The following is a 26,897-nucleotide window of genomic DNA, read 5'->3' on the forward strand; positions in this document are numbered from 1 at the left end:
CCAGGCTTCAGGTTTTTCGGCTCTTTCCAATAGAAATTAACAGAGACCCCTGCTGAGATCAAAAGGCCTCTTTGTGTTAGTGGAAACAGTAAACATCTGTGAAGTTGACTGTGTTGGTGTCTGCTCCAGTTATGTCTTGGTGAAATGCATTCCTTATTAGAGTATGAACCCGAATGGATTTAATGTACATTTAGCTGAACTATCAAAAGTAAAAAAAAAAAAAAATTTTAAAAAGGTAGTCAAAGAGTTAACTTAATAGATGATGGGGGTCATTTTGTCCAGAATGAAAATACCTCGACTTTCCCACCCTGTCAATCTTATAGACAACGACTACATAGAAAAGTCCATTAAATGTTGTTTATTCTGGATGGATGGTAGATATTGCCAATTGATCTGGATTCCATGGCTTTGTTTAGATATGGCCAAAAAAGAAAATCGGACTTTGTGCTAATTGTTGATAGATACCATAGCCAACTTTCCATTCAGGCAGCTCCAAGGGAAATGCAGTTCCACAGCATCTAATCTTTGGAACATATGACTTTTATTAAAGGACTGTTCAGGGGCCATATATATCATTTACTCTTGAAATGAACGTCCCTTAGAGGTTGAAACAACACACCATTTATAGACTTTGAGATATCCTTCTATGCGGAGCATAATTCCATTATACACAAACAGAAATGAAATATTTCTTAGCAGCAAACCAGAAGGTTTCAGTTCAGTGGTGGAACAGAATTGATATTATATGGACATTTGAGATTCCCTTGCATCTAGCAAAAAATTTTTATTTAAGTACCTTATCTTTTAACTCTTTTTACTGAGTAGGAAAACACTCTAGCATCTTTATGATGTTTTGGTCTCTGGGTGTCTCAACCTTTTTAGAACTTACTTAGCACGTGCTATAAAAGGGATTACATTGCAGTTGAAAGTTTGGTACTTTGTAATTTGTAACTTGCTTGTCTTAGTCATTGTGGAAACAGACATTAGAAACATTTCTCTGCTTTTAGCATTTAAAAATAGAATGAACAGTTCAAATATGAAGTACAATGTGAATGCAGGGCTGCTAGTTCTGAAATCCCTGCAGTGTCTTTCCTTTATGTCTTGCTTAATTAAATAGATTTAATATTAAAAAGTAAAATGCTTGCCTCTCTACTGTCTTAGGTCTTTAAAAACTGCCATGTACCCCCATCAATACCAAACAGACCTGTGTACATATACTGGCTCATCTTAAATACAAAAAAAAAAAAAACTTCAGAAAATACATTCAGAGAACCATTCCATCCATATATGCACTTATTTCCCCAACACCAACTAATTGGAATATTTTGGGTTCTCTTACTGCATGTTTCCATTACTATGTCGCAATTGTTTGGTTTTTTAACAAGAAAACTAAACCTAAAAGCCACATTCCTTAAGGGAGAATAATTTTTTAAAAAATAGTGTGATCTTCACAAAAAGCAGATTAAAAAAAATTAATTATTAGGCGAACCAAAATTGCTATATAGGCGATTATATCTATACAGGACTGTGGGTGCATGTAAATATGCAGGGCTTGTGTGTGTGCATCAGTAATTGAATATTTGTGTTATGAGTATATACATAACATGATAAAATAGAGGATTTGTGAGACAGCCTTATAAATTACTGGCTCGTAAGGATTCGTCTGTAATATCTTCATCATGTTATAAATTATAGCCTTCTGGCATATAAAAGTCAGTGGCATGATGAAGTTGAAAATTAGTTTACTACTTGTTCTGGCTAAACAGGTCTCAAAACCCTGTTCACTGAAGAGCAAACAAATTTGAAGGATAAGTACCATGCCAGTACAATTCGATGATAGATTTATATAGTTCTGTCTTGGTGTTCATTTATTAAAATCAAAGTATCCCAAGACTCCTATTTTTCTATGGTATATGTATAGCTGATAACATAGTGATTTTAACCAGAAATGTTGAGCGAAAATAAAATCTTTGTGTCATAGGTGGGAAAGTAGTTGACTATTTAAGCATAAAGTCTTACTGGGGTGGGAGGCAGGGGGAGTTATTCTAACTGAACAGTAGAGGTAATCCAAAATGCCTTTGATTTCTTATTGGTTGAGAGCAGAGCCATGTAATCTGCAAGGCAGTACTGCACATGCTTTTGAATCATTGTATTCTTTGTTCTTAATATACTTGGGATGATTATCTTATTATACTTACTGTACATGTGTGTATATATAGAGACACATATATACACACATATGCATTTGCCCCTGTGTGCATATGTGCATTCTTCTTGCTAGCACCTGTATTTCTGCATGTGTATTAGTGAAACCAGTATATGTTTCATGTACCCCCACAGCAGGATAGTGTGGAAATGAATGATATGCTATATTCAGTGTACCAATTGTCTGATGTAATTTGCTATACTGTCAATTGAAAATGAATGTAATTTTGTGCCTGTAACATGAATGGGAGGGGGAGATGAAAAATTTGAACCCCTGCCTACTATGTTTCAGGATGCATGGTATATGCTATTATTAAAATTTGATTCTTTTTTAAAAAGGTGATGGATAAATTACAAGATAGCATAAACGGTGCATGTAATACATGGGAATGTGTATTATATACAGCTGTGAAAGGTTTTTGAAATCCACTGTAGGAGGTGGCTATATCAAGTGTAGAGGTTATAGGCACAGAGCTATGGTCATTCATCTTGTATATTCTGTTTTGCATTTGCATTCACCTGTAAAAGAAAGACTAATTTTATTTCTTACAATGTCTCTCTACTTTGCAACTCAATACAATTTTGTAAATATTGGCTGAATTTTCCCAGAGAGTTTGACATCACAGATTTGTGCTTATGCTTCTTAGAGTTGCTTAGATGTGTACTCAAAAGACAGCATTTTGGTACTAATGTGTTTTTGAAAAGCAATCGTTTTATTATAAAATTCCATTAATCCAACCCATCAGCAAAGTCTGTGAGAATTTCAGGGATGATGCTGATGTAATGTTTCATTTGAACTCACCCATGGACAAAATCCCCAGCAATTTGTGTGGCTGTTTCACTGCGGTCTCTTGTATTCACATTTCCCATTGGACCATGTCATTATTCTCGCAATTTACTTTGTGATGCTTACCACTTTAGAATGACTTACATAATAAACAGGAAAAACAAAAAGCCATGTTGTTTGGTGAGTTTCTTTTGGAAAATTTGAAAAGAAGACATTGGAAATCATCTTGAGGGTTTTACGTTTTATTTATTTGGGCTCATAGTGTTCATGTGATGAAACTAAACTAGGCTATCGGCAAGTGGACTTCAGGGAACCTTGTAGATTTCTCCAGAGAGTGGTTACTCAGGAGCCTCTGCGATATGACCTGCTGATAGTAATACCAAAAGGAATGGGATCTCTGAAAAATTCTGTTTCACAGGATTCCTTTGGAGACAATACATGTACCTGTTTAGGATTCCTTCCAGTGGAATCTAGTAGCTGTATTGACAACTGGTTGACTTGTATAACAAGTTAATTGTGTATAAGAACTGGCTATCTCTGGGTATATTCCTCCTAAGTCATCTAATTGTCAGCAAAAAATTATTGCAAGCTGTAAACACCCTGAACTATAGACGTATTATTAAATAAATACTCCTTATTTCTTTTGATTTTCATTTTTATTTTAGACCAAATGGAACTGCATTTCACTTAGGAAGAGAAATGAGAAGAGAAAATCCTGCTTGTTTAATTAAGCCTCCATAATTTAACATTTAAAAATCATAGTTGAATATAATAAACCTTTTAAAATCTGTTTTTAATTATTGCAATGATTTTAATGATGGGGCCAGTGCGGTGGCACAGTACATAGAGTGCCAGGTCTGGAGTCAGGAAGACCCATCTTCCTGAGTTCAAATCTGGCCTCAGCCACTTAATAAACCCTGGACAAGTCACTTAACCTTGTTGGCCTCAGTTTTCTCATCTATAAAATGAGCTGGAGAAGCAAATGGCAAACCACTCCAGTACCTTTGGCAAGAAAATCCCAAATGGGGCCATGAAGAATCGGACACAACTGAAACAACTGAACAATGACAACCATTTGATGATTAAGTTATAGTTTATTTTAGTTAGCAACCTACCGTTGTTTTCATCATATTAAGCCATAATCCATTTAAATTATGACCAGAGCAATGGTAGGATCAACTAGAAATTTAGTCAAAGAATTTGAAAGCCCATGTGATTATGAATATTCTTTCTGGTTTTTTAATTCTATATTATATTATCATGTTATATATAGTATATTATAATATTATTATTCAATTCATTTGTTACAGTCTATCAATGGAACTGGAAAGTTTGTGAGCCTCTGTCACTGGAAGTGTTAAAGCAAAGGCCAGATGACCACGTCAGGGGTACTGTAGAAAGATTTATATAATTGAGTAGAAGTTAGTTTAGATGGCCTTCAAACTTCCTTCCAGTTTTGACATTCTATGATTTGATGGATAACAACTCTCTCTTAAGATACCAAAAGAAAAATTTCTCTTCTTAACTATAAATTTTACAACATCCCTGTTCAGAAAATAGTTAACACTTGCTTTAAGAGATGTATTTAGGTTTAAATATCTGTGTATCTAGACTAAAATAAATACAATGATTTTGGTTATTTTTAATAAACTTTGTGTTGATACATAGTCAGTTAGACTTTTACTCTATCGATAACCAGATCAATGTATTTTGGCAGTTTTAGTTCCCGTTGCTTCCGCACCATTATCACTGCTCTGTCCTTCCCATGTTCTTCATTTTAGACATGTATGTGTGTTGCTTAATTTACAGATAACCTGACTTTTGGTAGGAGCATGGATTTCTGGTGAAAGTCTATACTTTCTGATGTTCACATGTAGCTTTTACAAAAGTGCAGGACTTGCCATGTCAAAAAAAAGCCTGAAAACATTTAAATGCTCCCTGATCTATATATATTAATGAGGAAGGTAGAATTAGAGCCTCAAACAATCGAGTTTCTTTTGTGCCTTCTTTGTAGATGATGCTGGCTTATCCACAAATACAGATTTCTTATGTTAACTGGGTCTTTACCTGCTTGGAAAGACAACAACTGCATCATGTTTCTTCCTTCACATTAGAGTTCACTGACTTTTAGCCTTTCAGCACCAAGCTCATAGTTTCCTGTGAGGTAATATCTGTAGATATGAGCTGTTTTTCTTCAAATTTTGCACCAAAACACCAAATTTGCACCAAAATTTGCACCAAACATTGATCTTTAATCTCATCATTCTTAAATATACAGTTGTCCTATGAACAAATTATTTTAAATATATTTTCCTTTTGGCAAAACACGACTTAAAAATAATTTTATCATATATACATACACTGGTTCACTTTTGTTGAGAGTAAAAGTTCCCTGGAGGTTAAGGATAGCCTACTAGGATGCAGGGCTTCTATAGCCACACCATAATTAAACATTCTCCAAACACTAGACCCTCTGGTTCTGCCATCAGCTAGTTGCATGTCTTTAAGCATGCAATTTGTCTCTGCAAAGTCTTTGATTTGACAACTAGATAATCTCCAAGGTCCCTTCCAGGTCTAACATTCAGTGATTCCCTTCCATACCATCCCACTCAAAAAAGTATCAAAATCTGACATCCTATGAGATGCTGTCCCATTTTCACATAAGAATGATACAAGTTTTCATATGAAATTTACCATAATAATAAGTCTCCCTTGAGAAGTAAATGAGTATTGCTTGATCCATTAAGAATTTATACAGAATCCTGATACATTTCCCACAAGCCAAGATCAGAATTTCCAAAATTCTGTCCCAATAGAAAGTCCCAATATGTCTTTTTCATATTTTTTTTAAAGTATCTACATGTGATTTCATGTTATCTGAAGATTTGTAGTAGGACATGTTTCAGTAATGGTGAGCTCCATTAAAGCTTTGTAATCTTCCCCATTTGGCCAATTCCCCTGTCCACTGAAGAACAAAACACCATTCTCCAATTCATTGCAAGAATAGTACTGGTGGAAGTTCCTTAGAACATTTATACAGATGGAATTCAAATTTCTCCTTCCGTTCTTTTTATAGTAAGGTGGCACTCCTGTGTATTACTGTACAGCGTTGGCCATGGAGCCAAGAAAAGGGATGTCATCAGGGTTGTGACTGGCACATTCACAAGACTGGATATTCAAGTCATTCACATGGTAGTTGACATGTAAAACATAACTCCCCCCAACATACACAAACATGGACATGCGCACATACACACACACACATACAAACACACGCAGTTTTTTTTTTCTTTTTCTTTCAGAGTAGAAGACCAGAGTCCTTCTCCATTATGACATGGAGATGACCATGGGATCTCAAAGGCTTTTGCCAGCAGAGTGAAAACTTTGGCAGGTCCTACTAAGTTGGAAAGGCTTTGAATATAGGACAAATAATGAACTATATGTTTGCATATCAATCTAGCTAAATTCAGAAAAATCTCATCACCAGAGGGTTGGTTATCAAGTGATGGCTTTCTTTCAGCTGCATCAATTCAAGAAGCTGACCTACTTTGCTTTGGTGGAGGGAGTACTCATACTGCTCCAAATTTTGCATCTTTAGAGTATTGAAATGTGATAGAGAAACCAGAGGGCCCTTTCTTATGGGCAACTGAAGGCATCTGCCAGCTCCAAAATAGCACAGTAGAGTAGAAAGAGGGCTGACTTTGGGAGTCAGGTGACCTGAATTCAAATCCCACCTCTTCCATGTACTACCTGTATGAATTAGGGCAAGTCATTTGACCTCTCTGAGACTTGGTTTCTTCATCCATCAAATGAACGTGTTGAACTAGATGACCTTAGATCCCTTCTGACTCTAAATCTTAGATCTTGTGCAAAAAGCTGCTCTGATTAAACCAGAGTTCAATTTAATCTTAGTGCAGAATCCAGAAGGGTAAGTAAGGGAGGGAAGACTTTCTCTTCACTTTACATGAGCATCCCATTGCTACTACACACATCATGGCACAGGGGCCAGATGGACCAGAAGGACATACCACAAAGATCTTTTCTATCTGGATACTAGAAAACTGTATAGTATATACTATTCAATTCAATGACTGAGAATATGGGTTGGTGTGGTGAATCAAAACTCTGTTAGTAGAAAACTACTACTCCAAAAAAGGTCACTGATCTCCAACCAAAAAGAAAGAAAGCCACATTTGCTGGGTATAAAATAGCACTGCCAGTGATCCAGAAGGCCTTTGAGGATCTTTTGGTGCTTCAACATCAAAGTCATTAATGTCAATTATTGCAGTACCGAGTTGTGGTCATGCTGGTCAGTAGCATGTTCTGGGTGACAAAAGTTTATGATGCCAGTGAATCACAAGGCAGCACACTTACTGCTTTTACTGCCTGCCAGCCAGATATTTACCAGTGATGCCAAATTTTTAAGGCTATATATAATTCTTACAAAGCTGCTCTGATGTTTCTCTGACTTAAATAATAATGCTTTTGAGTATAATATTTTAGGCATCCCAATTTCAGTTTCTTAGAATTCTGTGTTCACTTGGTGTGTTGAACCAATTCTTATACTTAAAATGTTTTAAATTGGATATTCGATTTAAGATCCCTAAACTATATTGCTATGTAGATTTTATTATTTATTAGTTGTTCAGCATTTCCCTTCATAATAGCAAGATACTCAGGCTACATTCTAATACTCTGTGGACTCCAGTACACCAAACAATTTTTGAGAGACTGTAAAATGCTTGCCAATTGTCTTTCCATTGTAACATTGATCAAGACATTAGAAGTAAGTTTCAATTTCCTTTCTAGACCTCTCAATTAATAACAGTCCAAAAAGAGCAATCATTATACTCAACATAGAGAGTACAAAGTAAGGTAAGAGTGATATAATTAATGATCCAACTAAATTGAATACTTTGGCATTTTATCTTGATTAAATGAATTGTATCATGTCAATATCTTCACTTTCTGCTGTGTGGACCCCCACTTGAGTGGCAGTGACAGAATTTGTCCATCTGTCTCTGTTTTTAAATTCTTGATTATTGACTGTATGGTTTACTCAAGGAATCTGGGTAAAATGTGTCTAGAACAATTGTGTCAGCACTTCCATTTACTTGGTGAAGAAGTGTGATATGTTAGCCATCTGTTACTTGAACCTGAACTAAATAGCTACACTGAAGCAATCTTTCTTGAGAAAATGCATTTTTGAAGGTGTGCCATAAAGACATCCAGGTGCTAGCAACCTGTCCAAATGGTTGATATTAAATCTTCTAGGAAGTGATGACATTTCAAATGTCACAACATCTCTTAAAGCAGCTAATTGCATTAAATTCCACAGGTTGAAAACATCTTGATTTTATAAGATCTTCCCCATCACAATTTTAATGGTATGTTCAACTGCATTTCATTGTATTGCACAACTACTTCAGATTCAGCAAGGTAGTTGAGGCAAAGACAAAGCCTTGCCAAGCATACATATTCTGTGATGGTTTATCCTTAATCTTAAGTCCCAGATAATTCAAGTACAATTGAAATTCCAAGTATTTAAATGCATGAATGTGTCTAGATATAAATAGAGATATTTTACCTTCCTAACAACCATGCCTACTACAAAAGTCCTACACTGATACCTCTTCACGGCCTGTAGGAGACCCTAGCTCCTCAACAGTTATGCCAAGAATCCTTAATAAGTCAGAAAGGCCTCAAGTATGGACGTGCCAATGGGCTGTCACCTGGTGGTCAGCCTAGCCAAGTTCAGAGAAGCTTACTACAAAAATGTTTGGCTACCACAATGAATATTGGCCACACCAGCTCAGCTCCATGGACAGTTTGTGATCTGCTTCAGTGGATGGAGCATTACCACTGATAAAATTATGGATCTTTTAAAGTATTGATGTAATGACCATATCTGGGTTCAAGTTCTGGGTGTGTCAGTCACTAGTATCACCTTGGGTGACTTACTAAATAATTTTCTAGGCTGAAATTTACTCATATGTTAAATAGTGAGTAGAATAGACAAGATGACATAAGTTCCTTCTAGCTGTGAAAGTCTGTGGTTTTAGTAAGTTTCTGTAGCTTATTTGCAAAGAAACGACTTTATTAACTATAACTGGTGCTAATTGTTATTATTAATTCACACTCCCAAACTCTTTTGAATAATATTCCAGCCCTGTAAAAACTCAAATATTTTAAAAAGAAATAGTCTTGAAAGAGAAGATAATTCCCAATAATGTGGTACCCTATAAAAAGAACCATAGTAGTTTAAAGAAGCTTAGTATGATGGTTTTTAGAGAAAAAAATAAAGAAAATGGGAATAATAATAGCTGACACTTATATAGTCCTTTATGTTTGCAAAGTACTTTACATGTGCTATCTCAGCAACCCTGTGAGGCAGATGTTATTATTCTTATTTTACAGATAAGGAAATTGAGGTTGAGCTGTGAGGTGACTTTCCTAGGGCAATAGGTATTAAATGTATAAAGCAGGATTTAAATTTAGATCTCCCTGATTCCAAATCTAATACTCTATCCACTGTGTTATCTAAATGTTCCAGAATTTTAGGTGGCAGAGGACACTATTTGCAGTGCATTAATTTTCCTTTAAAAACCATCACTCTCCTGTTATACTTATCCAGACTGATATTTGCAATGACTTGAAATTTTTTTTTATGAATAGTTATCTAGAATTGAAATCACTTAATTACATATTTAAATGAACATGTATATATTTTATTTTACCAGGATTCACAAAACCTGGGGACTTTAGTTATTAAGATGCAGAAAATGTATCAAGATCTATGTAAAGTCTATTGTGTACTCAAAAGATATATGATGGTAATTTTGGAAATGGAACTCCCATTAATTAATAAGCAAACTTATTTTCTCTGTGTTGTTAAAAAAGCATACATTTGGAATTTATTAGTACCTGACTTGGAGAAATCTTTGCCGAAAATATGTGTTATAGATGTTTTGATACAGGTGTTCGTTTTTCAAAATCTGTTTTTGTATTTTAAAATTGAAAACATTGCATAACAAGACTCCACCTATCACCTCATACCACAATGTGTCAGATTTGCCAAACACCATTTGTGAAGCTGCTACAGAAAACTCAAGGACCTGAAAGTTCAAAAGACAATGTCTAAATTTTAGCCATGTAGTTGGTGCTTTTCTGCTTGGAACACTATTCTGTTTATGCCAAAAGGGATGCCACAAAGAATAAGAACTCTCAGTGTTCTGGAAAACAGATCCCCCAAATGTGGTAATGTTGTTTACTTTCAGTTGGATCCCATATTTTAACTAAAAAAGCATTAACAAAATGAGTATCTAGAAGAAAGATGAGCTTGATTTAAATTTCTCCCAATCCTCCAGTGTCTTTTACAGAGTCAATAGTGAAAATGGAGGTAATGTCACACTGAGAACCTCTTGTTTTGAGACCACAGGCTTGCTTTCCCAGTCTTGGGGCTGTGTACTATTGGCCACAAAAGAATGACAGATTAGCACAAGGCCATCCCCACCAATGGGAAAACAACTCATCAAGTTCCCTGCTTATCATGGATTACTTCATATATGGAGGAAAGTACATACCCCAAACTATTTGAAATTCGGTGCCATAACAAATTTAACCATGAAACTGCTAGAATACCCTACACAGATGAGAATGCCTTGTTGGTACCAATTTAGTTTTTGTCTACAGAGTGTTTGCTGTCAGTTATGTTGAATTGATGTACATCTCATTTGCACCCAACTACATGTTAGCTGAGAAACCCCTGAACTAATTCAGCTAGCAGTTCCCTAATTCCCTCAATATTTCATAAAATATAAAACCTCTGAAGACTCCTCCTTGGCTTATGAGTAAGGTACTGTTAGGCATAATACAACTAAGAACAACTAGCATTCCTCTTCATTGTCCCCTTCCCAGTTCCTTCTTTCAATTTAGTACAAAATGGGATGAGAGGAGAATAGGAGAAGAGAGAGGTCAGTTTTGCTTTCTCCCTGGCTGTCCTTTTGTCACTTCAGTGACAGATTCTTTCTCCCTTCACTCTGCTCTGCAGTCAGTCAGCACCATGAGCCAATTCCTCCCACTCACCACCTCCTGTTCCCATCAGCAAAACTAAGTGGCTACATGGAGGAGCCCAGGGGAAACAGAAGGAAGGTCATTTAGGGCAAGCTGTGTACACTGTTTTAGAAATAGCATAAAGAAAATGTGCAAATTGTTTTCTCAAAGGACATATTCCAAAATGGAAACTGTCCATCATGAAAATGCTGCCCAATAGTCTCTTCTACTATAAAGTGTTTAGTATTGGTCTTATAGGCTCTCTAGCGTAATCAGTTTTTTTCCATGTTTGTTTTCCTGAAGACTGTTCCTAGGTCAAAACATGGCAAAATTACTTGAAGGGACTGATCAGACCTAGGTCTTTGATCATGCACTATGATTTTCTTTGGGACTCTTCACAAACTATTAACCTGGTCCTTGTTTGGGTCTTTGTGAAGTAAAAATAATAATCTCATCCATAACTTTTTCACAAGAATGTAAGGGGAGATACCTCATAAAAATATTCTTTTAAGAATCAGCACTTATGGTGGAGTAGGTATTTTGTAATTACCCACTCCAAGTATTGTGAATAATAACCAGTGCTTGGAAGAATTCCGTTTCATAGAAGAATGCAACATGGAGGCATGAAATGGGAGAATTGAATTGTGTAAACACAAGTAGGCTTTTGATTGAGGGGAGGAAGAGTGATAGGATATCCAAATTCTACAATAATTAATGCAATAGCTGACAGAAACTTTCTGAATTCTAACATGGTGGGAAGAGAGATGACACTTGATAAGGCAGCTAGGAATTCCCTTTTCAGAATGCTAAGACTGAGTAGCTCTACATGGGGACTAGCCCTCTACCAAGATTTCTGGTACTTGGAGTGGCACTTGGAGACCCAGGTACAACTTCATCAATTGTTGAGTGTGTGCTTTATCCTCTTTTTCTGTTCACTTCTAGAGCTCTCAACATGGCGGCTCCTCTACCTCACTAGCATCCACCAAAGTATGCAGCTCCATGGATGAAAATGATGGACCTGGAGAAGGTGAAGCATGTATTTTAATTTAATGCCAGGGCAGAAGGTTCAAACTTTACAAAGGACAGATTGAATTCACTTTATATTATGAGAGCATTATTCCTCCTGCTCACCGAAGTATTATAAGACTAGAGTAAAGCTATCCCAAACAAGGATAGGATAATTGATACTTCTCTTAGGAAGTAAAATAAAGATAATCTGCAGTTCAATTTGTACCTTTAAACTTTCCAAATACACATTGCTTAAGATACTAACCATTAGAATAGTTTAGGAATACACTGATTTATGCATTAGGGCTAGATTTACCCACAAAGGAAAAGGCAAATTAGAGGATAATTAATAGTTTCACAAAATATTGTTTGTTGTACTATAGAATGTCTTCATGCTATAGTATGAAGACTACTAGACCTAAGATTCAGAAGATGGAAATTGTAGCCTCAACTCACAACCCACTGAATGAATGAACAGAGAGACTGTGTACATAAAAGACAGATGAGGATAAAATAAAAGTGGTATAAAATGCATTACATTTGAATGACCATAATATCATTCCCATAAGATTATCATAGGGATTTCAAGGCCTGCCTCTAACACATAGAGGCCACATTGACCCAGGGCAACTCATTTAGCCTCAACACTCCCTGACAATTCTCTTAACCTCTGAGTGTCCCAGGAAGTTCTGTAAAACTTTAAGGGGCAGCTAGGTGATGTAATGGATAGAGCACCGGCACTGGACTCAGGAGGACCTGAGTTCAAATCCGGCCTCAGACACACAACACTTACTAGCTGTGTGATCCTGGGCAAGTCACTTAATCTCATTGTCTAGCCAAAAAAAAAAAAATTAAATTAAATTTTAAAAAAAAAGACTTTAAGAGGCAGAGCAAGTGATAATCTGCATTGGGAAAGTGAATGTTCTCACTCCTGTAGGAAGTCCCTATGCCAATGAAATTGTAGGTCTGGTCCAAAATGTTACTATCTCGATATGATGATGATATTGTTGTTGAGTGACAAGTTTCCTTGGTTTCTTTACAATTATTCAATTTACCAAAAGTAATCAATTTATACTTTTCAGTATCATACATAGTAAAAGTGAATCTCAGTGGCTAAGATTTACATAAAAAACCTAAGCATACAATGTATAGATCATGCTGAACACAAAGACCTCAAAGGAATCCTGTGGGGTGAATGTCCCAGAAAAGAACATTTCAATTCCTGTGGGTTTTCTTTTCTCCCAGAAGTTCCAGGTCCAGAGTATCTATCTCACACTCTATGCCTACTGTTTTTCATTGTCTGCCCTGATGTATAGAGGGAAACTCAGGGAAGAAATCCTAGCATGAGAGGTAAATTCAGGGGCAGCCTATCTAAAGACTTGAGACTATTCTACAACAAGTTTGTAAACTGTAGGAGGGTAGCTAGGTGGCGTAGTGGATAGAGCACCAGCCCTGGATTCAGGAGGACCTGAGTTCAAATCCAACCTCAGACACATAACACTTACTAGCTGTGTGACCCTGGGCAAGTCACTCAACCCCATTGCCTAGCCAAAACAAAACAAAACAAAACTGTAGAATCCTGGGACAAAAGCAACAATCCTGCTCCCATCCATCGTCAAGTAGATAGGAATTCTCTGATCAAATCTAAAACCATTCCAGGGTTCCTTAGGTTTGTCACCTTTGAGTCATTTCAGGAGCAGAATTGTAACATCTGTAGGGCCATGGTGGGAGCTAGGAGCACCAGCCTCCAAAGTGATTCCTTAGCATAGAGACAGTTCAGAGTTGTCTTATTATTTGTAAGTCAGTACCATACTGAGGTGGCAAGAAAGCGGTAGCATCAGATTTTCTGTATTTCCCAGAGTTTTCATGGCCCCCAGAGTTGTGATTACAGAGGCCGTTCCCAGAGGCAGGGTAGCAAAGTTGGAATGGGGAAATCTTGAGAAGACATCTGATGTTTATGAGTTCCCATCTCCAGATCCCTCCAACAGCAACAAAACAAAACTCAACACAAATGTCACTAGTTGGGAGGGAGGCACAGAGCCTTTCACTGCCTCTGTTACTACCCGAAAGAGTCGTTTTAGCTACAGTAAGATCAAAGCACAAAAGAAGAACGCATTTAAGCCCCAACCAATAAGCCCATCACATTTTTGTATGGAAATTGTGCGCAATCAAAGCTTTGGATTCCGCAGACAGTCTGAAAGGGTTGCAAATCTGGAACCTGAGACTGATGACTTTTAAGAGTGTGAATTCAAGAGCCATACCTTTAAAAGGATTTTTACATCCAAGGATGTGAAAGGTTATGCAGTGCCTTTATATGGTCCAAATATAGTTTGTTTAAGTTTATAGCTTTTAATGTTAAAAATATTATTAGGCATTTGTAAACTATTATTCCATATGCCTTTTCAAGCCAAAAAGAAAATGGCACATTAATAAGCACCAAAATATTTGAAACTATAGAGCTCTTCTGTTCTCAAGCATAATAGATATGGCTATTTTACCTGAACATCTGCTTTGTAGGTTGGTGGTAAAGGTAGTATTATTCAGAACATTTGCTTAAAATCTTCTTATTGATAGTGAGGTTGGGATGAGAGAGGGGATCAGTACATTTTATGTCTGTCTCAATTCAGAACGTAGTAAAGTAAATGCCAGAGTAGTGGCCATGTCTTTTGTGTATTCAGTGACAAGTCAGGCCCAAATCCAATGAAAGGTTCCACTTTCTCCTCACTCATGCCTCTTAGTAAGCCAGTTCCTGCACACTGTGGACACTTAGAAACACTGGTAACTAGTAGATAGGGGAAAGATCATCTGAACTGCCTACTTTTCTTGAGAGTGCATTTTACAATAATGTAGCAAAGACTGGGACCCACACGTTTCCTTTTATTTTAACATTTGTCTTAGTAAAACCTGTTGAGTATATACAATGTCAGCAGTAGGGCTTCACCATACAGTCTGTGAGATGTTGTTTCTGAATAGGTTCCAGTCTCTGATGCTCGTCCTAACTGCCTGTTCTGGGCCACATCTGGGTTTCCTTTCCTACCAATAAAAATGTACTAATGATTCTTTCAGAAGTGTTGGACGAAGGCTTCCAGGTTCCAGCCACAATAGCGGAAAGATATAAAGTCGGGAGGACAATAGGCGATGGAAATTTCGCTGTGGTGAAGGAGTGTATAGAAAGGTGAGGAGGATTATTTGCTTCTAACTACAGAAAAAAAAGCTTTGGGGGTTGTGTTTTCCAAGGCTATAGATTGATTTGCAGACTGTGGCACATATGGAATAAGTCAATGTCTCAATGCCAGATGTTTTTTGTTGTTTTTTTTTTAAAGGAGGAAAAAACCTGTGTAATAGCAGCTTTGAAAAACATAGATGACTACAGACAATTTATAAATTAAATGTTTTCATTTCCTTCTGAAATCAGCAAAACTGCCGGACATCAGTTGAGAATTTTTTGTTTTGTGTAGAAGATATTGGACTTCTAAAAAATGTTCTTTTTGTGTATCTTATTTTTATGTGGGTCATGACATTCCTATATGTAATTTGTTTTTCCTAATATGGAGTGCCTTGTGTTTGAGAATTGTCCTTGAAAAACTTGAAAGCTGGGTATGGCAGCACATACCTGTAATCCCTGTTGCTGGGGGATGCTGAAGCTGGTGGATGGATACCTTGAGTTTGGGGGCTCTGAGCTAAAATAGGATTAAAGCTCATTGGGTGTCCATACTAAGTCCAGCACCAATGGGATGAGCCCCCAGGAGAAGAGGGCCAACAAGCTGCCAATCAAAGACCCAATCAGCCCAGATTGGAAAAATAGATTAGGTTGAAGCTTTTGTGCTGAGTAATAATTGAGACTGGCCCATGAGAGAGGTGCTGCCCTCCCAGCCCAGGTGACACAGGGAGAGCTAGGCTCAAAAAATAAAATATGTAAAACACTCCATTTATTATTTCCTAGTTCATTCCATTAGAAATAGAAAATGCATTTGATTGTGTTAATGAAAAGAAATAAACTAGATACAAGCTAGAGGGAAGGATTTGGGGCTTAAGGCATAAAGACACAGTATGGTGTATTGGAAAAATCATTGACATTGGAGTCAGAAGACCTAAAGTTGAGTCTCAGCTCTGCCATTTACAAGCTGTGTGACCTTGGACAAGTCACTTAACCTGAGTCTGAGCTTCAGGTTCCTCACCTGCAAGGAGGGGATAATGATACTTATTTCACAAAGCTAGTGTAAAGAGTAAATGATGTGCAATATAAAGCACTTTGTAAAACCTAAAGTACTCCACAAAGGTTAATGGCATCATCATCCCTGATTTGGTGTCTCGTGTTCCTTCCCAATGCCTGATTGCTCCCAGATGTCACAGCCACAGTATGAAAGAATCCAAGCTCAGGATAAAGAGACAATAGAGCTCAGATCTGAATTTCCTCTCCCTCCACTGGTGGAAGGGCACAACGTCAGTACTTCACCTTGTAGGTGACTCTACCTGCTAATGACTCAGTTTGATTCAAAAGACATTTTTTAAAATTAATTAATTTTTAGTTTTCAGCATTCACTTCCATAAGCTTTTGAGTTTTAAATTTTCTCCCCTTCCTCCCCAAGACAGTGTGCAATCAGATATAGGCTCTACATATACATTCCTATTAAACATATTTTCAAATTAGTCACATTGTAAAGAAGAATTAGAACCAATAGGAGGAACCACAAGAAAGAAGAATCAAAACAAAACAAAAGGAAAAAAAAAAGAGCAAATAGTGTGCTTCAATCTGCAGTCAGACTCCGTGGTTCTTTCTCTGGATGTGGATAGCATTTTCCATCATGAGACTTCAAAAGACATTTATTAAACTCCTCTATGCAAGGCATAATGCTATATGTTGACCAGTGAGACAAACAGAAACCAGTCAGCCTACCTAAGGTATACATGCCATCATTCCTTCATCCCGGATTCCACTTTAGACTAGAGACCTAGAATACACTTTTCTTGATTTCTAGATTTTGCCTTCCCCTCCAGCATTAACAGTTAGCCTACAAGCTGCTGGGTAGTGTAGTGGATGGAGTGCTGGACTTAAAATCTGGAAAATCCAAGTTCAAATGGTGCCTCAGACACTTACTAGCTGTGTAACCCTGGGCAAGTCACTTAACTTTTTAGCCTCAGTTTCCTCATTTTTAAATTGGAGACAATAGTAACACCTACTTAACAGGAGTGTTGAGAGGAATGAATGAGATAACTTATGTAAAGCACTTTACAAACCTTACAATGCTCTATAAACAGCTATTATTAGTAGTACGAACTTATTTGTCTTGTTTCCAAACCATTAATTCATCTGATTCCCATTTGTAGCTTCCTCTGTATCTCAGCACCGTTCCAGAGAGATTTTCCCAAGATTATCCTTATCTTGGCTCATAGGACCCTAGGTCAAAGTTGTCCCATGAGATCTGAGGTGGAGACTGGTCATTTATAGGGGTCAAAATAACCCCTTCAAGACAAAACCTTTCTCTCCCCTCCCGCTCCCAAATTTGCAGCTTCCCAAGACTCAATATGGCCTAAAGGGAGAATTTACGTAAAACCTTATGTTCTCTCTAAATATCTTACTGGTTTTCAAAATGAACTTCTCAAAAAAGTGTTTCTGTCCTTTTACACATCAGACCAAACTTAAACATAGGAAATTTTCCCCAAAGTTGAACACATCCATCTCTGTTCTGATTTGCATGCCTTTTTTTGCTTTTATCACTTGGGAAATTCCAAGCCATTTCTCAGTTTCCTGTTGCTATGAAAATGTAGTTCTTCGGTGAAGTATAGGTCCTAATCTGGGACCGTCTGGAGTAAGCTAATGCTTGGTTGCTGCATCATCCATCATAATGACTTTTTGTTGTCTTCCAAAATAATGCATAGGTCAGGCTAATAGCTAGCTGTTCTTTATGTCTTATCGTCCTATCATTTATTCACTTATTCATTCAGAATTGCTCTTAAACTCTTTGGATGTGGATTTAGTTCTTTTTGCATTATTATCCTAATTTGCCTTTATAACATCCATTTCTTTAACAATTGCTCTGGTTCATATACTATTTTGTTCCAGTGGGGTTTGTTCCAGCCATGTGAGGATGATAGAGCTTGTGCTATGTACCCTATACGTAGCAAGCCATCTTTTTATAATGTTTCCTAAAAGGCTATGAAAAAGAAACTGAGATAGGAACTATTGAATTGAACATACAATGTGTAAGTGCATTATGATACTTCTTAAAGAATGAATATTTTGAATAATGAAAACAATTGTTTCTTTGCAGTTAATAACATCCTGTCACACCGATAAACTGGTGCCCAACTAAAAAAAGTAATGATGAAGCCACACACTCCTTGTTTCTTTGGCCCTGGGCCAAGTTTTTGAGGATACAAAAAGCCTTTAGATTTCTCTGCATTTCAAACTGAATTTCAAAAACTGTGGCTTCAGGGTCCCTGTCTTCTATGATGGAGCAAGGAGAGGGAAGACAGAATATTGTGACCTGAAATCTTCAAGGACCCACTTCAGCCTTAAGGTGTTCCAGGGTGACTTCTTAGGACCTTGTTGTTCAGTCATTCAGTCATATCTGACTGGCAGTGACCCTGTATAGGGTTTTCTTGGCAGAGATACTGGAATAGTATGCCATTTCCTTCTCCAGTTCTTGGGACCCACTCCAAAAAGACTGAAAAAAATCTCTCCAGATCAGGAGAATAAGGAGGGGTTTACTTCTTGACATTCCTTTAGATTGCCACCTCAACTCCTGACTTTCCGGGACCTCGTATCAACAGAGGTCATGTGAGAAGAGTTTATATATTTTATATCCCTTTCTGCACCAACCCCAGATTCCATTGTTTGTATTGTTTTAATTTTACTTAATCAGCAAGCAAATATTAAGTAGTTGCTTTGTGCTAGGCATTGTGTTAGGCTCTGGGGGATACAAAGACAAAAATGAAATGGTCCCTGCCCTTGAGGAGGTTATATTTCTCACCAGTAGGTTATGTTCTACTGCTAGTTTGGCTGCTCATTCTTTCCATAATGTAGAGGGAGGCAATGTGGCGTAATAGACCGAGGCCTAGTTTTGAAATCAGGATGACCCTGAATTTCAAGTCCCACTTATGACACATACTGACTGTGGTCCTGAGAAAGTTGCCCAACCATTTAATGCCCCAGGTAACTCTTAGGACAGTTGCAAAACAGTTACCCAAGGAGGTCTCTACACCCATAGTTCTGGACCAAAACAACAACAGCTCCCCTCCCTCAAAAATGAATTTGTACCTCAAAGCTTTTGGCCCTAACAGTGGATCTTCTTGTGTTCAGTAGAGGTTTCATTTCATCTACCTGTGAACTTTGCCTTCACTGAAATAAATTGAATCTTTCCCTAAAAAAAAAAAAAAAAAAAAAAAAAAAGCTAGCATTGCCAACTAGCTTGCATTTAACCAGCTTGGATAGTATTTTATTATAGAAGTTGTTCCTGCTAATTCTTCCATACTCCATGGCATCCACAATTTCACCAATATAGGTACTCCTTCCACTATCCTGAACAACAGTTGTTCATGTCTTCCACATGGGCATTCACCCACCATACCAGAGATGGGAGAAAGAAGCAGAGGGAAGAGTGGTGTTTATTTTTGTAGTTTTGACTTTGGTTACCCTATTCAATATCCTTGAGTCTTATGGACCCCCTGCCAACAAGTTCATTGGGTTATCACATTTACAACATAAACCAGAAGTCGAGGGCTTCTCTCATAATTCCATGCAATTCAAAGTTCAGTAGTAAGTACTAAATGGAAATACAAAGATAAATAAAACTTGGTCTCCCCCTCAGATATCTTCTAAGCTAACAGGGAAGACAATATTTATACATAAATAGCTATAAATTGATAGAGAATATGATACATGTCTCTGACAGGCAGGGACAAGTACATAAGAATTTAGAGTAGAGAAGAGATCATTTTTGGCTTATGTTGACTCAAAAAAAGCTACATCAAAGAGGGGGCATTTTAGGCTGGGACTTAAAGGAAGATTGGAATTCCAGCACAGTATATAGGCTATAAAATATTTAAGGCTTCCTTATAATCCACTTGGTATTAATTTTGGTACTTTGATGGATTGTAATTTCATCAACTTCCTTTGCTGAGGCTGATGATAATTTCTTCACACTTCACATCCTATTCCATTCCTGTCCATTTTATAATAAATCTTCTATAAAGTTAACTTCTCAACTTACTGCCGCACTTCCACTTTTTCATATCTCTGGGATACCAATGTTGCACTTAGTCTATCTGATAGCTCTCATTTTCACCTTGTGACTGACTCACTTCCTTTCCCTGACAGACATGGCTTAATAGTGTGTCTTACATCTCTTCCTTTGTGCAAGTTGTCCTTGATCTTTAAAGAACTGAACTTGAAGTCTGAATAGCTAAGTTTGAGATCTGGCTCTGCCACTTTCTAGCTATGTGGATGATATCAAGGGAAATTCCCAAGTGCAGCCCTAACCAGATTAAAATGGAATTTGGAAATGTTTTTTACAAAGGAGATAGAAAAAAAATTTTGGCTTAGGTTTATTTTTAAATTGCACTAAAATAATCACAGGTCAGCATAAAATATAGTTTTATTCAGTTTTTACTCCTGTTGTTTATCATTACAGTTATTGAAAAGAGAGGGGGATGGGAAATAATGATGTGCTAACAGATTATCAGAAAGCATAACTCTGTGTCCCTCCCTGGCTGAAGGAAAATCATTTCGAGGTAAAGGATGACCCTGGCTCAACAGACTCAGAACCTTCTGCTGGAAAATGCATGATATCAAAGGGATTTTTTATTCAGAAAATAGATTACATAATACACATATTAGAGCAGGGCACTTCGGTTAAATTATTTACTGAGTGCCTGAAATATGCTAGCATTGTCCTAGGCTGCAAACTGCAGTAATTCCAATGAGGTAAAACACAAAGATTCCTTACATTTTCATGAAATGTGTTTTCAGCATCTTACCTTTTACAAGCCAATTTTTCTTGTAATAAGAGTTTAACCTTAGGATTAAAGAAGGAAAAAGATCTTAAAGATTTTGTGGTAAATGGGTTTCTTTGTTGTATTAGTGAAGACTTCCAGTTTCTCTAAATGGTATGTCAGACTGAGTCTGATTAGCTTTTTGTTAGTTTAAAAAAATTAAGCTTTCTAGGTTCTTAAATGTTTATACCTTCCTCACCAAAATTAGAATTATAATAGACATCAAATTTGTGAACTACTCATTTATTATGATGATTAAGTACACATTCCCTATTGTGATAAGAAAGCAGCTTTTTTTGCTTAGTAATTCAGTGGGTTTTCTAAATGTTAACCTGTGGATGGAGCACTTAAATTCTGAAGGTAAAAGCTATTTAAAGCATTGCATGATGACTAAATTCTACCTACTTCACCTACTAGGGAAGTGGCAGGGCTTACTGTGCTCTGGAGAGGGAGGCAGCCCAGGGATAGCAAATCCTAATTTTAACTGCTACTTTCTAACTCTGGGCTTGAAACTCAGTTTCAATCATCACTTCCCTTGCCTTTCTGCAAAGTGAGATAGTGAATAAGGACTGATTGATCACTTTAAGATCCTATGGCCCTTTTGTCCCATTTGCCCTGACAGAAATCACTCATTCATTCACCATTCCTCACTGAAACAAAACAAAAATGAAGCGTACAATTCAAACCACAAATAATCCTTGTTCCAAAAAAAAAAATAGTAATGTAACCCCTTACTTCCTTAGGGAATTAGTGAAAATAAAATGAGATACTATCTCATGAAAACACTGAGTTCTGAGGTGAAAAGGTAGAATTTCTTTCTTATTATGCATTCTTACTTCCCTGGTTGAAGTAATTTCTACCTTAGAGCCTCAGTTTAACAGTACCAGGGTTGTTCAGCCTTCCTTATTGTCATTGAGAATTAAGTTTTGTTTTGTTTTTTTCAAATCACATTACAAGTAGCCCAAAGTCCTGACTTTGAATTGACACCAATTTATTGGAAATTCTTCTTAAAGTTTAAATAGTAGATATGGTTGCACTTAAGTGAAAGGAAAGAGAGAAAGAAACAAAGAAAAAAGAAAGAAAGAAAAAGAAAGAAGGAACAATTGGTTTTCCGTGGACAGTCTCAGTTTACACAATTTCTTGAGTGGCTCTACCAGATCCACATACTTATTTACTTTCTCTGCTTTTGTTCCCTGAGGCATTTCCACTTACTTGAGCCATAGTATCAAGAAGCCCCACAGTAAGGGAAGAGAGTCAGTCAGTGGTCTCCAGTGTTTTGCTGCACGGGCACAAGTCAGAGATGCCTGGTACAAACCTCCATGGCCTCATTCAGAAGGGAGCGTTCCTTCCCGCCCACTGTCTCTGCCATTCTCTCTTTTGTGCCCACTCACAGATGGGTGCCTGGCCCTTAGAGTCTATCCCTGTACAAGCAGACAGACCATTTTCTATGTGACTCTGAAAATGTTGCAGAAAAGCATCATGGCCACAGCCCTAAAGGTGGTTATCTTGGCAAGGGGAGAGTGTGGGAAATATCATGACTCTAACCTCTTCCAAAGTGCTGGATTTTGATGTCAGACCTGTGTTTGAACCTTTTTGACCTTAGGCAAATCACACAAACTCTCTGGGCCTTGATTTCCTCATACAGACACCAAGGCAGATGATTATGATCAGTGATTCTCAAATTTTTTGGTCTCAGGACCCCTTTTCACTAAAAAAATTATTGAAGACCCCCCCCCAAAAAGGAGCTTTTATTAATGTGGGTTATAGCTATTAATATTTACCATATCAGAAACTAAATCATCCAAATATTTATATGAAAATAGTTTTGACCTCATAGAATCCCTGAAAGTGTCTCAAGTCCCCCTGAGAGGGCCCAACACCAATTTTGATTACTACTGGGCTATTATTGGTGGTGGTGGCAGTACTGCTGTTGTTGTTCAGTCATTTAAGTTTTGTCTAACTCTTCATGACCCCATTTGAGGCTTTCTTGGCAAAGATAATGGAGTGGTTTGCCATTTCCTTCTCCAGCTCATTTTACAGATGAAGAAACTGAGGCAAACAGGGTTAAATAACTTGCCCAGGATCACACAGTAAGTGTCTGAGGCCAGATTTGAACTCAGGAAGATGAGAATTCCTGACTTCAGGCCTGACACTCTATCCACGCGCCACCTAGTGGCCCTGGACTAGATGACTGCTAAGATCGCTTCTCCATTGAAGTTGTGCTCCTATGACCCTTTGTATTCAGGGTTGACCCTTTTCATAGTTTAAGGGGCAAGAATAGAGCAAAACATAGCAGTAGTAGTTGTCGTTATCATCATCATCATGTTAATATTCTTTTAGCTACAAATATTTTAACACATAGTACAAGTATCTGCAGTTTTTCATATACTAACATAAATTGTACATGTACTTTGCAAATTTAAATCTGGAAAGTCCCCCAAAGGTCTTTCAGGTAACCCCTACCCCTCATTTTACAGATAAGCAAACTGAAATCAGAGAAGTTAGGTGACTTTCAGGAGGTCTCGCAGGTGATAACTAGAGCAGCTGGGTGGCACAGTGGATAGAGCACTGGTCTTGGAGTCAGGAGGACCCAGCCTCAGACATTCACTAGCTGTGTGACCCTAGCAAGTCATGTAAGCATGTGTGCCTCAGTTTTCTCATCTGTAAAATGAGCTAGAGAAGAAAATGGCAAACTATTCCAATATCTTTGCCAAGAAAACCCCCAATGGAGTGAAGAAGTTAGACACGAATGAAAACAACTGAACGACAGCAACAGATGACAGTCACGCTTGAGTCCAAATCTTCCCAACACCAACCACAGTGTTTTCAACTGGATCATGCTGTCTCTAATTCCCATTAGTCTCTTTATCATTAGAAAACTTGCATTTGTTTCTATTTAAGACAAAATATTAAGATTGCTTTTAAAAAATATTCTGGGACATTGGATAAACCACCTAGAGAAGATTTATCAATGATGAGGACAAGAATAAAACCCATTGAGGAGACGTGATAGAGGATTTGAAAATCGTATCAATAGAGAGTAGCCACAGCATTGAGATTAGAAATCTATATAGGTGTCAAGGTGAAAATCTTTTAGACAGGTCCCTAAATTCAAGGCATAAGAAATCAACACCCTAGGAAAATTATTCAATTAATCAGAAATTGCTTTTCTTTTAAGTACAGTTGTAACTATATATACTTATGTACTTAGTGCTAGCACAGGCCTGGCACCTAGTAAGAGCTTAGTAAATGCCTGTTGATTGGTTGATACATATGTATGTGTATGTACATTTTATATGTATATATCTATATCTATATCTATATTTCCCCCTTGCAGGTCAACTGCTAGAGAATATGCCCTGAAAATCATCAAGAAAAGCAAATGTCGAGGCAAAGTAAGTACTATACCTCTATATTCATCTACATATGTATGTGTATGTGTATGAAAAGTGATATTTTCAATAGAACAAAATGCTTATAAAATTACATGTCCAAAATAAACATAATCGTTAGGATATGATAGCATTGAAATTTAGTGAAATACAGCACTTGTCTGTATTTGTAATAGTAGACTCCATGTATAAATAAATAGTTCTTTAAATTGCTGTAAGTATTTGGATATTAGTCCTGTTTCCTGTTACTTTTTTTTCTTTTCTTTCCTTCCTTTGGTTTATTCCTCTGTTAGTCTGGTATTTGGGAAATATTTGCTCTAATAGGTTCTACAATGTATGAGAGATTCAGGACATTTTTCAACATTTTATAGATTGGTATGGTATCTGAAACCTGTTTCCCTTTATCCTCCCAAAGGAAAAAGCATTTTTCTTATGTCCTCATGGAGGTGATTTTTCCTTTTGACAGGAGCACATGATCCAGAATGAGGTCTCTATCTTGAGAAGAGTGAAACACCCCAATATTGTTCTGCTGATTGAGGAGATGGATGTGCCAACTGAGTTGTATCTTGTCATGGAATTAGTAAAGGTATGTACTGAGGAGGAGGAAATTCACCTCCTACAGAAGACAAGACATTTTTCATCTACTCCATAGACAGAATTCTTTCCTCCAGGTGTTATCTTTTACAATTCATGCAGTATTTCTGTCTCTCATTTTATGCATTAGCTCAGCAGATTTAATACATATATACTATCATATTTGATGTATCTAAACTCAACAAAAGAACATTACTCTGCTTATTTCATTAGTCGAACCCAAAGTCTTCACCATTGTTCATAAAGACAAGAATTGAATTATCTTAATCATTAGAGAAAGAGAGAGAGAGAAAGAGAAAGAGAGAGAACCACACCAATTAGATATGAATCCATCAAAGTAAAAACACTTTTAACCACAATACTAAGCTTAAGAAATGGAAAAATCTTAAATAGAATGGAAGTTTCTTTTCAATTAAGTATATACAGAGATATAAATACTATATATGCATACATGTTTATATATATATATACAGCTAGATCCCAGTTAGAGTGAATAAGGAATCCTCTTAATAGGCATGGCATTATTTGAATTTGCACTGCATAATTCCATTGGGCTGGAGCCAATTACCATATTTTACAAATTTATAACTTCAAGTAGTAGGAATCTGAATACATCTGATCACTTCAAAGAATTCCTTGTTCATACTATCTGGGATCTAGCTATATATGTGTGTGTATATATATATATATATATATGCATGTATATCAGTCCAATCAACATTTATTAATATACTTAATTGAAAAGAAACCAGTTGTATTCAAGAATTTTCCTAGAGTGTTTGTTTCTTATTCCTTAATCTTGGTATCATGGCTAAAAGTCTTTTACTTTGATGGATTCATCATCATGATGCAGCTATTCTTTCTTTCTCTCTCTCTCTCTCTCTCTCTCTCTCTCTCTCTCTCTCTCTTGCAATTTAATGATTAAGAGACTTCAGTTCATATCTTTATAAGAAATGGTGAAAACTTTGGATTCCATCAATGAAATAAATGAAGTAATGCTCTTCTATTGAATTCAGATACATCAGATATGATAGGAGTACATATGTATTAAATCTGCTGAGCCAATGCATAAAATGAGAAACAGAAATACTCGCACTGCATAATTCTACCCAACTGGACCCAATTACCATAGTTTATATAATTATAACTTTGAATAGTATGAATTTGAATACATGTAAGCACTTCAGTGGATTCTTTATTCACACTAATCAGAACCTAGCTAGTTTGTGTACATATTAATACATACACATATTACATTCATGTTGTAGAATAAGCTTTCCTGTCAAGAATGCAAATGGTCTATATTAATTCAGTCTTCAAGATAACAGCACCCTTTTATGCATAGTCACATTTTAAAATTCCATGGTGTCTTATTTTTCAAGACTTCTCTTCCTTTTTAGTTTAATTTTCCTCTAATTTAGTTCCATTTTAATTGTTATTTACTCTTTTTACTTGTGAGGTATTATAAACTGGCTCTTCCCCATCTTTCAAGCTCTCTAACAGGTGAAGATTTGTGTCTGTCAGGACCACATTCATATCTTTGAGCCCTCCCTTCTGAAACAAAGGGGAAATAGCATGGTACAGTGGAAAAAATGCTTCAACTCAAGTCAGAAGACTTAGATTCAAATCCCTGCTCTGCTCGGTCTCTGTGTCTTTGAGGAAATCATTTTATCTCTCTGGACTGTTTCCTTATCTGCACAATGAAGAGACTAAACTGAATGACCTCTAAGGTCCTTACCAGTTCTAATCTATTGTTCTATAATATTTGTTATTATTCTAGCATTTGAAGAATTTAGAGTTTGCTTTTGGAAACAGATAAGATTTCTGGCTAGTGGGATTGGCTTTTAGATAAAAATAAAAAAAAT

At 36.8% G+C, this 26,897-nt stretch overlaps 1 protein-coding gene across 2 annotated transcripts in view; it reads left to right on the plus strand.

The window, feature by feature from the left end:
- The window catches only part of DCLK1 (doublecortin like kinase 1), a 397,676-nt gene that overhangs the window by 307,594 nt on the left and 63,185 nt on the right, over positions 1 to 26,897 (plus strand). The window contains exons 7-10 of one of the 2 annotated variants that reach the window (XM_027835226.1): positions 11,987 to 12,071; positions 15,119 to 15,227; positions 24,384 to 24,441; positions 24,905 to 25,024. In XM_027835226.1, coding sequence (XP_027691027.1) covers positions 11,987 to 12,071; positions 15,119 to 15,227; positions 24,384 to 24,441; positions 24,905 to 25,024 — 372 coding nt within the window. Of the gene's footprint in view, positions 1 to 11,986; positions 12,072 to 15,118; positions 15,228 to 24,383; positions 24,442 to 24,904; positions 25,025 to 26,897 lie in introns of those variants that run through there. The other variant, XM_027835227.1, reaches the window with a different exon arrangement.

Source organism: Vombatus ursinus, unplaced genomic scaffold (assembly GCF_900497805.2).
Source record: "Vombatus ursinus unplaced genomic scaffold, bare-nosed wombat genome assembly UNPS02014813.1, whole genome shotgun sequence".
In the NCBI taxonomy this organism is placed as follows: domain Eukaryota; kingdom Metazoa; phylum Chordata; class Mammalia; order Diprotodontia; family Vombatidae; genus Vombatus; species Vombatus ursinus.